Source organism: Camelus dromedarius, chromosome 16, assembly GCF_036321535.1.
Source record: "Camelus dromedarius isolate mCamDro1 chromosome 16, mCamDro1.pat, whole genome shotgun sequence".
In the NCBI taxonomy this organism is placed as follows: Eukaryota; Metazoa; Chordata; class Mammalia; order Artiodactyla; family Camelidae; genus Camelus; species Camelus dromedarius.
The window spans coordinates 27,391,259-27,406,391 of record NC_087451.1 but is presented as its reverse complement, the minus strand read 5'-3'; the positions used below and the strand labels follow the sequence as shown (position 1 = coordinate 27,406,391).

General features: G+C 56.0%; 1 protein-coding gene across 1 annotated transcript; it reads left to right on the top strand.

Moving 5' to 3' along the window:
* The first annotated feature begins 7,327 nt into the window (after window positions 1-7,327).
* Window positions 7,328-8,483, top strand: TEX19 (testis expressed 19). Its single transcript, XM_031469771.2, has one exon. The coding sequence runs from the start codon at window positions 7,428-7,430 to the stop codon at window positions 8,481-8,483; it is 1,056 nt and encodes a 351-aa protein (XP_031325631.1). The 5' UTR covers window positions 7,328-7,427.
* Window positions 8,484-15,133: the final 6,650 nt, after the last annotated feature.

Here is a 15,133-nt window from a genome sequence, read left to right as displayed (position 1 = left end):
TGTTAAGAGTCTTTTACATATAAGCAAATATGTTAATCATTTCTTTATAAAAACTTTTGGTCTTTTAAAGTACACCCTACAACCCAAGGCCGTGATGTCAGTTTCCTCCATCTTCTTCTCTAACACTTTTGTTTGTTGGCTTCCTGTGTTACTCAGCTGCGGCTGCCATGAGAAATTACCAGACTGAGTAGCTTAAACAGCAGAAACTTATTTTCTCACAGTTCTGGAGACTGTGAACCCTGGGTCAGGGTGCAGTGTGGTCAGGTTCTGGTGAGAGCTCTCCCCCTGACCGAGACGGCTGCCTTCCCGCTGTGTCATCACATGACAGACAGAGGGTGCTCTCTCCTCCAGCTTCTTGTAAGGCACAGGCCTTCCTGATTAGGGTCCCTCTCTGAGACTTCATTTAACCGTTAATTACCTCCTAAAAATCCTATTCCAGATACAGTCATAGTGGGGGTTAGGGTTTCACATAGGAATTTTGGAGGAACCAATTCAGTCTATACCCTCCTTCCATTTTTATGCAAAATGCAATTTAAACAGAAGTTGCTTTTATTAATAATACAAACATGTAGATGGACAGCTTTTGCAATGATTTGCTGCATTAGTCAAGTAATTCAATCTTTCTTTCCAAACTGAGCAGATATGTGCAGGTGCACCAGCAGTGTCTCCCCCAGATGTCTGAAGAGCCTCCCAGAATGAAGGGATCTGGGTCGGGGTCCCCAGTCAGTGGCTGGATGTGGACTGGGCAGTGCCTGCAGGAAGGAGACAAGCTGCCTGTAGAATTAGACCGCAGCGGGAGTCCTCGGATAAGTGGCTCCCGAGTTTTGCTTGATGTTAAAGCTTCCTTGGGAGCTTTGACGAGTCCCAGTGGCCACATCGTAGCCTGTGACAGACACACCCAAGGTGACCCCCTGTCAGTACACCCTCCCCATGACTGGGGGTGGAGCCTGTGATTTGCTTCCAACCAATAGGAGTAGAGAAGGTGGCAGATGTCACTGCCTTAATGAGGTTACACCGTGTGGCAGAGTGTCCCCCCTGCAATGACATATCACAAACTTACAGAAGACTCCTGGCCAGCTCTTGTCGCTCCTGCTGGCCTTGAAAAGGGACGCAGCCATGCTGTGAATGTGCGTCCAGCTGACAGCTAGTAAAGCCAAAGCCACTAGTCCTGCAACCCCAAGGAAGTGAATTCTGCCAGCTGTGAGTGCAGCTTGGCCAACACTTTGGGTGCAGCTGTGGGAGACCCTTGAGCAGGAGGCCCAGTCAGGGTGCATCCCAACTCCTAACGCTGAGAAGATGAATGTATTGCTTTAAGTCAGTCAGTTTGGTAATTTGTTACTAAGCAAAAGAAAACTTATGTTCACCCCACGCCAGTGATATCAGAATTCTCCCTTGGGATCCAGAGGCCAGCAAGGCCCTGACCTGGCCCCCAGCCTGCCCATGGTCCAAAGTCCACCCTGTGGGCCTGGGACACATGCTCTTGCAGAGGAAAAGGGAGAAGGGGGAGGGGGAGGACCAGTGGAGACGAGGCTGACAGATTGGAAGGCTCCAGGACAGGGGCTGCCCAGGTGGAGTCAGGGTCCCGCAAACACCGCTGAGACCTGGGAGGAAGGAGACCGAAGCCTCGCCACGTGCCCTTCGAGCACCGGCGCCTTCACACTACAGCAGAAGTTACCATCTCACCCTCCTGGCCCTTCTCTGCTCCTGAGGCTTAGAGGACATTCCAGAGATGTTTGCGGGGTGGACACATTCCTGTTCCTTCGCTGGTTTGGTGACCTCCATCCCTCAGGATAGCCGTCAAAGCGTCACCCACCCGCAGTGTTCCTGGGCACCGCATCTGCATCCACTGGACAGGTTCAGAGCTGGCCTGGACCGGCGCCTGCGAGCCACAGGCTCCGCCAACGCGTCCGGGAACCCGACCTAAGCACGGCCAGCTGGGCCCGAGAAACCACCCAACCCACAAAGCCCCCGCGGGCTGGGACCTGCGGGCAGCGGACCCAGCTGGAGTCAAGCCCTGGCAAGAAAGAGAAGTGTGTTTAGACCATCAAGTGACTCACCAGATAGAACCTTCTTGAGAACTGTTGTAGCAATCAAGACGAGTGAGGGCCATTGCGTATGCTGGCGGAGTCCAAGTACTTGGCTCTTCAGCAGACATTTACGTTGCTGCTCTTGTATCACAACATCCAGCCCTCAGCGCCAGTCCCCGCAGCTGCGCTGAGAGCAGCAGCAGATGCGACCGCATTTTTATTGGCTTCCCCCCTCATCCCTCCTCACGGGCAGTAAAGAAGGACATGAACACTTTAATATCCTTCTTGCATAAATTCACTACCGAGAGCTCCGCAGAGAGACCTGCCTGTCGACGCAAAGGAAGCCGCTGCTTCCGCGGGGGGCAGCGCCCGCGGGGCCCGGTGGGCGGGTGTCCCCGTCGCCCCGGAGGAAGATGAGCTCTGAAAAGTCGCCTGTCTGTCGATTTTCTACTTTTTTACTGACTTGCCCTATGAAGTTAGAGTTGTGCCTCCAAAAGGAGCAGAAAGCCGTGAAGACAAGAACAAATAATGATTCTCTGACCAACTGAGGACTCCAGGGAAGCCATACAAATGAGGCAGGTTCATGGGTTTACTGTAAAGTCACTCCCAGAGCCCCAGGTTTCTGTCTCTGAACCCTCATGGGGGATAGTTGGGGTCACACACGAGGGGGGCCTCCAGCACCATCTTCCGATTTCCCTTAGAGGCACACGTTCTATAGGGACATTACATTTTGAATCATAATAAATCTCAAGTAAAAGCAAGAATCTTGGATCTCCATTTTCATATCATATGCACCTAAGTGCAATCTTCAGTTGTTTCCATCTTACCATTAGAAGTTTCTAGAATCAAATAGTTCAGCTGCCTGTGTTTCCCCGTCTGTTCTGATGCGCTGGTCTTCGTTGGCCTCTTTCCCATCCACCTCCCAACTCTCCTCCAGTCACGGTTTCTGCCTCCAGCTGCCACCGGTCAGAGGTTTGACCTCAAAGGACGTCTTCTCCAAACTGGCCCCTTGCCCATCTCCGGCTCTGGGTGGCACACAGGAGGCTCCATGTGGGATAACGTGATGCTGATCGGCCTCCTCATGGAGGGCCTGCCACGTGCCACCCTCTGCAGGGACAGGCCAGCAAGGGCCAACCCCTCCACGCCGCCGCCCTCTGAAGTTAAGGTGCTTCTCCACTGAGGAGGTTACTGCTAGTCCCTCCTCACGGAAATGGAGCCCACAGGGCAGGAAATGTCCCCTTTCTGCCCTGAGCTCCCCACTCAGGACAGGCCCCCCGCAAGTATCTGTCCCACGAGCGGGTGATGGTTGGTGGGGTGGGCTGCCGGTCCCGGAGGAGCGGTCTGAATGGGCTCTGGAATCCAACCGCCCCGTGTCACTGCAGCTGGACCTCTACGTAAATTAAATGCGCCGGTGAAAGGCTTGTTCCCCACGTAACGAGCGTCACTACGTGTGGCATCCACGCTTTTCCCCAGGGGAGCTCGTTTCCAATTGCATCGCTAAATTGCATGGCGATGGGGTCCAGTAAAGAGGCTACCACTCAAAAGGACAGGTGGCTGCCCAGGGGTGGTTTGGAAGAGCTGGGGCACTGGGGGAGAGGGGACGTCGTGGTCCGAGTCACTGCCCGGCAGGTGAGGGCCAGGGGCCCCAGGGCTCCCAGCTGCAGCCACGGTTCACAGTGTGGGGGTTTCCTTCTTCAAGATGAGCGGGAGGGAGCAGCGCCCGTCTGCTTGGAGTCAGTACACGTGCATGAGCGTGTAGGTATGTGTAGATGATGGATGTGTGTGAAAGCAAAAAACGTCTTCAGATTTCCTTGGCTAGGGAAAACAGGTACTAATGCAGATCTTTCATAAAAAAAGGAGTGGCGAACTTTCAAGAAGTGAGGAATATCTGTATCTATTCTCTTGTATTATATTTTTTACAAAAGCAACTTACATTCAAATTAAAAAGTAAGAAGCAAGGGAAACAAAAAACATGGAAGAATAATATGAAAATACAAGAAACTAACATTGTGGTCTTGGGGACCTGAAGATGCTCTTTACCAAAACCAAAAAATTATTTTCTCAAAAAAGAGATGGACACATTTGACCATATCTGCACACTCTATAAACAAACTGAAAAGTTGAATCACAAAAAAATGTGCTTCAAATGTATTTTCAAAAAAGTGTGCATTTAAGGAGACTTTATTTTAAAAGTGAAAAGAGCCAAAGAGACAGAAATTTCACCCTTAAAGTGTAAATAATTGGCAATCGATCCATTTCTGAAATTCATAAAGAAACTGTAATCAAGAGACACAAAGAAGGAATCCACTCAGACCCAGGAGGACAGGACCCATGACCAGGCAGGTCACCTGGGGCCCACGAAGGGACAGTGACCGCAGAGAGACTGTCAGGCGCACAGGCTCAGGCACCTGTAGATTGGAAGGGCGATGAGAAGCGTTTTCTCAGAGGAGCAGACATCACAGGGTGATGACACTGGGGCTGGGGCTGGGGGACAGGCCCGCCCCCCTGGGGGCTGCTCAGGCTCCCCTGGGGGAGGGGGGATGACTCAGCAGTTTCATTTCCTGGAGGCCAAGGCTCATGGGAGAAATGCAGATGAGCCCGGAGCACCATGGGAAATGGCCCTTTATATTCCCAGGTGGGCTCTGTGCCCTCCTTTTCCCGGGGGCACCCTCAGGAGGGAAGCACCCGGCCCGGTGAGAGCCCCTGGGACTGAGGAGCGGGTCTGGGGCTCACGGGCTGGAGGAGTGTGGGGCTTGGAGGCTGAAGAGCCGACGTGGTGCAACGAGGCCTCAGCCTGATGGGTCATCTCCAGTGGGGGTGGTTCTGACAGGTTCTGTCAGGTTCCCTCAGGTTCTGTCAGCTTCCCTCAGGTTCTGTCAGGTTCCCTCAGGTTCTGTCAGCTTCCCTCAGGTACTGTCAGCTTCCTTCTGGTTCTGTCAGGTTCCTTCTGGTTCTGTCAGGTTCCCTCAGGTTCTGTCAGGTTCCCTCAGGTTCTGTCAGCTTCCCTCAGGTACTGTCAGCTTCCTTCCGGTTCTGTCAGGTTCCTTCTGGTTCTGTCAGGTTCCCTCAGGTACTGTCAGCTTCCTTCCGGTTCTGTCAGGTTCCCGCAGGTTCAGTCAGGTTCTCTTAGGTTCTGTCAGGTTCCCACAGGTTCTGTCAGGTTCTCTGAGGTTCAGTCAGGTTCCCAGATGTTCTGTCAGGTTCCCACAGGTTCTGTCAGGTTCTCTGATGTTCTGTCAGGTTCTGTCAGGTTCCCGCAGGTTCTATCAGGTTCCCTCGGTTCTGTCAGGTTCTCTGGCAGTCAGGTTCTCTGATGTTCTGTCAGGTTCTGTCAGGTTCCCACAGGTTCTGTCAGGTTCCCTCAGGTTCTGTCTGGTTCCCTCAGGTTCTGTCAGGTTCTCTGAGGTTCAGTCAGGTTCCCACAGGTTCTGTCAGGTTCTCTTAGGTTCTGTCAGGTTCCCACAGGTTCTGTCAGGTTCTCTTAGGTTCTGTCAGGTTCCCACAGGTTCTGTCAGGTTCCCTCAGGTTCTGTCAGGTTCTCTGAGGTTCAGTCAGGTTCCCTTAGGTTCTGTCAGGTTCCCACAGGTTCTCTTACGTTCTGTCAGGTTCCCGCAGGTTCAGTCAGGTTCCCTCAGGCTCTGTCAAGTTCCTGCAGGTTCTGTCACATTCTCTTAGGTTCTGTCAGGTTCCCACAGGTTTTGTCTGGTTCCCTCAGGTTCTGTCAGGTTCCCACAGGTTCTGTCAGGTTCTCTTAGGTTCTGTCAGGTTCCCACAGGTTCTGTCAGGTTCTCTTACGTTCTGTCAGGTTCCCGCAGGTTCAGTCAGGTTCCCTCAGGCTCTGTCAAGTTCCTGCAGGTTCTGTCACATTCTCTTAGGTTCTGTCAGGTTCCCACAGGTTTTGTCTGGTTCCCTCAGGTTCTGTCAGGTTTTCTGAGGTTCAGTCAGGTTCCCACAGGTTCTGTTAGGTTCTCTTAGGTTCTGTCAGGTTCCCACAGGTTCTGTCAGGTTCCCGCAGGTTCTCTGAGGTTTAGTCAGGTTCTCTTAGGTTCTGTCAGGTTCCCACAGTTCTGTCAGTTTCCCTCAGGTTCTGTCAGGTTCTCTTAGGTTCTTTCAGGTTCCCACAGGTTCTGTCAGGTTCTCTTAGGTTCTGTCAGGTTCCCACAGGTTCTGTCAGGTTCCCTCAGGTTCTGTCAGGTTCTCTTAGGTTCTGTCAGGTTCCCACAGGTTCTGTCAGGTTCTCTTAGGTTCTGTCAGGTTCCCACAGGTTCTGTCTGGTTCCCTCAGGTTCTGTCAGGTTCTCTGAGGTTCAGTCAGGTTCCCACAGGTTCTGTCAGGTTCTCTTACGTTCTGTCAGGTTCCCGCAGGTTCAGTCAGGTTCCCTCAGGTTCCCGCAGGTTCTATCAGGTTCCCTCGGTTCTGTCAGGTTCTCTGGCAGTCAGGTTCTCTGATGTTCTGTCAGGTTCTGTCAGGTTCCCACAGGTTCTGTCAGGTTCCCTCAGGTTCTGTCAGGTTCCATCTGGTTCTGTCAGGTTCCTGCAGGTTCTGTCAGGTTCCTGCAAGTTCTGTCATGTTCTCATAGGTTCTGTCAGGTTCCCTCAGGTTCTGTCAGGTTCTGGGAGGTTCAGTCAGTTTCCCTTAGGTTCTGTCAGGTTCCCACAGGTTCTGTCCGGTTCTCTCAGGTTCTGTCAGGTTCTGGGAGGTTCAGTCAGGTTCCCTCAGGTTCTGTCAGGTTCCTGCAGGTTCTGTCAGGTTCTCTGATGTTCTGTCAGGTTCTGTCAGGTTCCCTCAGGTTCTGTCAGGTTCTCTGAGGTTCAGTCAGGTTCTCTTAGGTTCTGTCAGGTTCCCACAGGTTCTGTCAGGTTCCCTCAGGCAAGGCTGACTGGGTGTGGGGTCCCTGGGGTCGGGGGTGGGGAGTTGGGTGGTGGAGGGGCCGTGTGACCCACAGGCCCCAGGACAGCTCATCTGAGCAGAGGCAGAGCTTGAAGGGCCAAGTCTGAGCCCACAGCCCCACCCCCGGAGCCCCGCAGCCTGCTCGACCCTGCGGGGTCTGCCCCACCCTGCCTGCCTGGGGGCCCTCACCTCACTTGCTTTCCTTTGCAGCTCCCCAGAGATCAGGCAGTTGCGTCGGCTGAAGAAAGTTCTGCACGTTCCTCCCTCCCTCCCACCCTCTGCAGGTCCCTGTTGAGTCGGGACCCGATTCCCCCCCACCCCCAAATCCCCGCACCAGGAACCCCTATCTCCCCCACCTCCTCACCTTTCCCTCCTTGTTCGCCTGTCCCGCCCCCCCACCCCCCCCCGGGCCCCGCACCGCGCCGTGCGCCCACCTGTGGGCCAGAGCAGCTAGGATCCCAGCGAGTCCTGCTCCGGCCGCCCAGCTCGTCGGAGGCCGGCAGCGTGGCCATGTGCGCCCCGGTCAGCCTGCGGCATGAGGCGGAGGGCATGTCCTACCTGCACGCGTCCTGGGTGTATCAGCTTCAACATGGCGACCAGCTGAGGGTTTGCTTCGCTTGCTTCAAGGCTGCCTTTCTGGACTTTAAAGAGTTTTTGGAGGAGGAGGACTGGGAAGATGAAGACTGGAACCCTGAGCTGGTGGTGCACACGGGGGCGGGGTCTGAGCTGGGGGCATCCCCGGGGGTGGGGCCCGGCTGGGGGCAGGCCCAAGGGGGGCCTGCCCAGGGCGGGGCTGTGGCCTGGGGGCCGGACCCCCTGGGGGCAGGCCCTGTGGGGTACGAGGAGGTGGGCCTGGACCATTACTTCGTGCCCACCGAGCTGGAGCCTCAGAACGCGGTGCCCCTGGGCCTGGGTCCCGAGGACGCTGACTGGGTCCAGGGCCTCCCCTGGAGACTTGGGAGGCTTCCGACCTGCTCGCACTGGCCATGCTCCTCTCTTCCCTGGCAGGGGTTTCTCAGAGTGGACCTGCCCCCAGGGGCGCCCATGGTCCTGGAGCTGGGCACCACCCAGGCCGTGGACCCTGCTGAGGCCGAGGCCTGGTTGCTGGGCCTGCAGGTCATCTGTATGGTGGGCTTCTACGATGCCATCTACTTCCGCAAGATGAAGCCGACACGGGCCCTGAGGACCCCAGGCCAGCGTTGGAAGCTGGTGCTGGAGCCCAACGAGCTGTGGGTGGTGAGACTTCAAGACGCACCCCAGGTGCAGGACCTGCACCGGTGGCAGCTCAGTATTCTGGAATCCTCTCCTCCGGCGGGGAATGAAGAGCTGGTCCCTGCAGACTCGGCCCTGCTTAAAAGGGGATTCTCCATCCTCTCTTTTTCACCCTGGGCCCAAAGGGAGGCAGAGGAGGGGGACTCGGCACCTGGGCCACAGCCCTCCAGCCGAGGAGGGGACCCGGGCCCCAGCGGGCCCAGAGGGCCTGGGGAGGGCCTGGCCGTCCCGGGAGCCTCAGCCCCGGGGGAGCTGCCGTGTTTCCAGCCCTTCGGCCCAGGGCCCCAGAACTGAGGGACTGAGGCCCGAGTGGTCACCGCTGTCCTGGCTTCCCCAGGACACCAGAGGCTGGGAAGGACTGGCAGACCTGCCAGGGTAGCAAGTGGCAGAGGATGGGGACGGGGGGCCGTGGGGGAAGAGTGGTGAGTGGCCGGGAGACTGAGAAACGGGAATTGCTGTGACCTCAGCAGAAAGCAACACAAAGCCAACATTGAGAGAGAAGCTTTTGCCCAGGGACTGTCATGGAGGTAGGACAGGATGCTGACAAGGACCTGCTGGTGCGAATAGCTGCTGCCCAGAGTGTGAGGCAGAAGGCAGCGTGCCGCTCTGCACGCCAGCCCTGCCTGGGACTTGTGGAGAGATGTTGTGGGGGGATACACTCTCCCAGGACCACGCAGGACAGTCTCGGGGCTCCCTGGAACCGTATTTGCGGCAGGAGAATACCTGCTTTCAAACGTTGGCATTTCATGCAGTTTGAGGGTTGACTTCCCGTTATGTTTTTGTTTTTGATTAAATAAAGCAGTAAGAGTTTTGCATCAAGCCCTGTGCTGCCTGATCCCCAGCCAGCGGTTGGCTCTGTCGTCTCAGTATCTGGGTTGAGCCACTTGTACCGGTTTGAGTCCCTGGGGAGCAGGGGACAGAGCTTGGAGCGGCCCAGGCCAGATGAGGGTTCTGATCAGGTTTTTGGCTCCTGGTGGGAGTTCATTTCCCAGGTGTTTGTCACGTGATTTATAAACCACAAACAGAAACACACAGGCTTAAAATAACGAAGTACCATGCTTTGAACAACAAGAGTGTGTCCGCAGATAGAGATTTTAAAGAATCTAAATATGTGCCCCGGATTCTTAAAAAAACCTACAGGCAGAACCATGTGCAAAGATTGCTAACAACGTTCCCGAGCCAGGGCAGGGGCCAGGGCTTCGCAGCGGAACAGCCACCCTGCGCACCTCACTGCAGAAGGACACTCCAGAGCTCTCGCCACCAGTGAGGGTGCTGTAGGCAGGGCCGCGGCTCTTCATCGGCTGCTTCCCTTCCCGTAAATGGACAGTCTGGGGGTTTCTGCAGCCCTCCGCGGGGGGGGCGCCCGGCTGGCAGAGTCTCCCCCCATCCCAGAGTGGGCTGTGTCCCTGTCAGTGCAGGATGCGGGTCTAAGAGTCCACTCCGGGCGGGGGTGGCCGCTGCTGCGTTAGGTACTGATGGGGGCAGTCTGTCCTGTCACCGGAGTTTGAGGGCATCTCTCTACGTACCTTTCAGAAGTGAGTTTCCAGGTCTTCAGTCGTGAAGACTTCCTACATGGGTTAAGTGGAGGGAAGGCACTGATGCAGCAGCCATTGGCAAAGCCTCATCTCCACACAACCTCATGGTTCTGTGGGTGTTTATTGCCATGGAGTCTGTGATCGAATGTGCTCCTGGCTCTTCTTCCAATCAACCCAGACTGGTCTCATCCTTTCCTGTCTCTGTCCCTCCAGGTCAAATAGTCTGTTTATTCATTATTCCAGGAAACCCTTGTTTGAGGCAAACTTTTTTTTAGATGACCTGGCTGCTTTGCAGTACGGCAGGGATGCTGAGGTCAGGAGGGCCCCCCTCTTTGCCTCTTTCCTAAGCAGCTGTATCTGGTTCCTCAGCTCTTCTCACCTAAAAACGGGGAAAACATCAACTCCCATGGTTATAGTGAAGGTGAAATCAGATCAAATGTGTCCTCAAAAACTGGAACATAAGACAACCATACGACCCAGCAATTCTATTCCAGGTGTGTACCCACGTAAACTAAAAACCTGTATGCACAGGCTCAGAGCAGCATCAGTCACTGTCGCCAAAAGGTGGGAACAACCCAAATGTCCACCAGCCGATGATGGATAAACAAAATGTGATCTCTCTGTAAGATGGAGAATGATCGTGAAAAGGAATGATGTTCTGGGACATACTGCAACGCGGATGAATTTTGAAAACAGTGTGGTAAGAGATTGAAGGCTGTGGTTACAAAAGAGCACGGAGTGTGTGATTTCATTTATATCAAATGTCTGGAGTGGGCATCGGCATAGAGACGGCGGCAGATGAGTGGGTGCCGGAGACGGAGAGAAACAGGGAGGGGGAGTAACTGCTCAATGTGTGTAGGGTGTCCTTCTGGGGTCATGAAATGTTCGGAGACTAGACAGGCCACAGTCGCACAACACTCTGGATGCGCTATGTGCCACCGAGTAATTTTGTGTTAAGTGAATTTCACCTCAATTAGAAGAAAAGAATCAAATGTACAAGTTGTAGCACCTTGGCCCAGAGTAGGAGCAACTGTCCACTCTCTTCCCGGAGGGTCTGTGAAGGGTGGGAACAGCCCCCCAGCCCCCCACCCCCGCTTCACTGTGAATTAATCCACTCTTTGGATGAGAACAGCTGCAGTCAGGTCGGCCTTTGGTGGAAACGCTGCCCCCGCGCTGCACACAGTCACCGGGTGATTCGTCTCCTGGGCCCAAAGCAGCACCACAAACAAGGCCACTCGTCTGCAGTCGCAGCCTGGGCTCCTGCGGACGCACGTTCCCCTTGGGTGTCCCAGGTTGCGTGAAAAACAGCTCAGCGTTGTTGACCAGCAACTGCATTTACCTGGGAGCCATCGTCTTATCAGGTGACTCTGCACCGGCCCTGGGAGTGAGGACGTGGCGCGTGTCTCTGAGGAGCGAGGCCGAGCGCAGAGGACAGAGCACGGGCCAGCGGGGGTGGGGCCCAGAGCAGGCGAGGTGGATGAGAACTTGGGGCATCTGACCTTCTGCAGCTCAGGCGCCTTCCAGAAACATCTCCTGCGGCGCTGACAGCGTTCCCAGCCCTGGAGGGGCCAAAGCATGGTCAGGGGACGTCCACTGTGGCTTCTCCACCCGGTGGGGCGGGGCTGGGGTCCTCTGATTTCCAAGGGGAGCAGGGACAGGACTGACTTGTCCTGATATTCTGTGCTGACAGGAGCTCAAAGGACACGGTCAAGACGCCTGTCCACATTGCTGACCACAACCAGGCCTGTGCTCCTCCCGCCCCAGAGGGGCCCAGCCAGTCCCAGCCACCCTCCCTGGGACGTGGGGGCATCTCTGTGTTGCAGGAGCCTCTGTTTCTGGGGTGGCCCGTGGTCCCCAGTGCCCAGCCCTTGGGCACTTGGTGAAAACACTGCAGGAATAACAAAGTGTCTCCACAAACTGTCCCTTGTCGGGGGTAATGTGGGTGAAGGTACGTGCCTGCTTCAGGAAGAGGGGACCCTGCCCCAGTCTGCAGACGAAAATCTGGTAACATTACTGGGGCTTCTCTGGAACTTTCTGTGTCAGGCAGGGAAAACAACTGGGGACTGAGACTCCCCTACCCCAACTTCAAGGCGGGCAGGCGCTCAAGGTGACAGGCATCCCCACTGCCAGAACCTGAGGAGGCGACACTGGTCCAGATGTGGCCTGTCCCCCCAGGGCCCTAGCATCCCGTGAAGGGGGTGCACCCCTCTAGAGTCCGAGCCTCTGAAGACCCAGGCCTGGGGGCCTCTAGGCCTTGTTGCTGCAGCTGCCGAGGGGCCACACCCAGACCTGAAGGGCCACTGCAGCACAGGGCACACGTCCAGGGACCCAGGGCCTCACAGCACCCAGGGGACAGCTGACCGCTCCTCGGCCTGAGCTGGGACTGTGGCCTGTTCCATCTTTAGTCTCCATCTTCTGGGGGCTTTAGCTTTGTGCCTGGCAGGTCACCCCGCACGGACCCCTAAGCTTTAGAAGAATCACCTCCTCCTGCCGCACCCTAGCAGCCCACAGCCCAGGCAGCCCCCTCCTGCGGCACTCCCCCCTGGACCAGCCCCTCACCGGCTCTGTGATTGGAGGTGATGAAGTCTCTTCCCCTCACTCAGCCGGGAGCCAAACGAGGCCCCCTGCTGTTTCCTCTCCCCACTGGGCCAAACGCTCCTCCCAGGCAGAGACCAAGGCACCAGCCTCGTCTCTGCAGCGCCCCGCTCCTGACCGCCAGGCAGTGCCAGTGGGGTGCCAGCACTTCACGTGCTTTGACTCCTCTAAATCTCAATGCTCGGATGAGGCAGGTTCTACATTTAGTCAGATTTTGCAGATGGGGAAACTGAGGCACAGAGAGATGTGGTAGCTCCCCTGAGGCCACAGGTGACAAGGAAAGGCACCCAGATTCACACTGAGGCAGCCAGAGTCCAGACCTCTTTGGCCATCTCTGTGTCCGGCCCGGAGCCCTGCCCGACTGTGGCCAGCATCTGGCCCCAGGCACAGGGTCCCTGTGCAGCAGCTGGCGGTGTGTGGTGGAGCACCACAGAGCCTTTCAGAGGGGTGAGTGGGCTCCTGTCTGTCCCGTGAGGGAAAAAAGTGCAAAAGGAGAGCGACAGTATTATTCCATTTAGAACATTTTAAAGCACGTTATTAATGGCCTGTGGAAAAGACCTGATCAAAAAAAAGTTTGGAGGAGTAGCTCTCAGAGCTTTCTGAGATGCTCGTCCCAGGTTATAATCCTCAAATTTGGCTCATATAAAAATTTTCCGTTTCTTTCTTAAAAAAATAAGTTTGGGAGTCACCCCAAAGTCAGGGCAGTGGAGCCTCTGGGGAGGGAGAAGACTGGAAATGTGGAGGGCTAGGCATGTGTCATTTCCAAAATCAACAATCTGAAGCAAAGACGGAAAAGTACTGTCACCTGTTCGGAATGGGGGTGCCCAGGTGTGTGTGTCATGTGCTGAGTGAGTGTAAAAAAAAGGTGGTGGTGACTGTGCTGATGGTGGCGGTGAAGAAGGTCCCCAGGAGAGACCTGCAGGAGTGGGGACCCCACCCCTTGGATTCTGGCTGCTGCACAGGCCGTGCCACTGGTTTGGGGGCTAGGGCCCCCCACTGCTGTCTGCATGGATGGGGCTGAAGGGCCTCAGGAGGAAAGTGGGCCCCCTGACCTCCTTGTTTCCCAGGGAGGCAAGGGGTGTGGTGCCATGGCCCTGCTGAGGGGAGGGGTGCTTCTGTGCTGTTACTTGGACAGATCAGGAGTTAGACCCCCGACAGTCGGGACACGTGGCCTCGGTTGTCCTCTCAGGAGAACCTGGAGCCCCTGGGGTTTCCTCCCCACTCCAGCATGACTCCCCCTTGGCAATCCCCAAGAGGGCTCTCAGGGCCTCTCACCCAGCCTCTTCACTCACAGCAAGCAGCTTCCTGGTCCTGAACTGGGACCCTTTTCCGCAGGTCAGCCAGCCTGAGTGGCCCCAGGGACCTGGGAGGCTGCAGGGTTGGACCTGCAGCACCTGTGCAAGTGGCAGGAGGCCCACAGGGCTTCCCCTGGGGCCCCCAACGCCGATTCCAGGAGAAGAGGTGTCGTGTGGCCTGACACGTCTCACCCTCCCTGCGCTCCAGTGCTTTCCGTTGGGAGTTACTCTGAGCTCCGAGCTGCCTCCTGCCAGCTTGCACTTCAGTCGCTTGGATGGCTCAGGTGTTGGAGGCGCTCCACTGATTTTTAGGCGCCTGCCTCCAGCTGGAGACCTGCGCGTGTTTTGATTGGTTTGATTGATACCCGCATCCCTCCAGCTGGGTCTCAGATCTTGGGGTATTTGAGACAAGGCCTGGGGAAATTGTAGTTTTTGAAATTGAAATCAAGTAATGACATTAGCAGCAGCTCGAAGGGAACGGTCTCCTGGAAAAGCACAGGTAGCTGCTGACTGCAGAGGGGCTCTGGGCTGGGGAGTGGGGGAACCAGGCAGGTGTGTTCCCACTGGGACCTCCCTCTAGAGCAGATGCCCCCAGGTGGGTCCCAGATAGCCTCTGAGCTCTGGGTGGGGCCACACCAGCCCACCCCGTCCTCCCAGCCTTTGCTCTGAAGCTAGACTGTCGGGGGTACACCACGAGGCCTGTGCTCCTCCCACCCCCAGTCCCGCTCTCATCCCTTTACCCTTTCTCTTTCCCAGGCACTTTTTTTTGGAGGGTGGAGACGACAGGATGTGCCTCTGACGAGTCTGTGGTCGGGCTGGATGTGACCCCAGCCCGTGAGGAGACCCCACAAAGCCAGATTCTGCCCATGGAACCTCATTTTCCATGTAATTTAATAATACAATTGGAAAGGAGTTCTTGCAGGAAAATTACCGTTTCAAAACACATTTAACTCGTTACATGCAGAGTAAAGCTTCGAAGTCACACTTGTGGAAAGTGAGGGCTTTATGATTATGATTCAGTGGCCCATACAGTGAATCAGAGGTGGGCACGGAGCACAGCATGTTTTAGGGGCAGGGCCCCCAGCCCAGGGCCCACGGCATCAGCTGCCTGCAGGACCCTGCCCCTCCTCTAACTCTCCCAACCCCGTGGCCACTCAGGTCCTTTGGGGTCCAGGCTGAGGACACAGTGCAATAGAGGAGGGCTCTCAGGCATCTCCCTGATGGTGCCCCTGGGGGCATACCCGGGCCACCAGCACCTTCGGGCCTCACAATATCTCCCTCCCCAACCCTTGGCCCCTGTCGTTCACCACCCCTACCCCACCGTCCATGGGGTCTGCCCAGAATGCATGCTGGATGGGTGTCTGTCCTCCTGTGGTGCAAGCAGGGAGAGGGCCATGGGACAGGTGGCCTGTGGCTCTGCAGGACGTCATGACTAGGAGATGAGATCAGGTTGCTCCGAGAAGGGCAAGGAGCTGACTAACACGTAAGCAGATGCTGTCCTAGGGCATCCGTACATCCT

Excerpts from the sequence above, each read along its gene's own strand:
- TEX19 (XM_031469771.2), top strand. The coding sequence starts at position 7,428 with ATGTGCGCCCCGGTCAGCCTGCGGCATGAGGCGGAGGGCATGTCCTAC.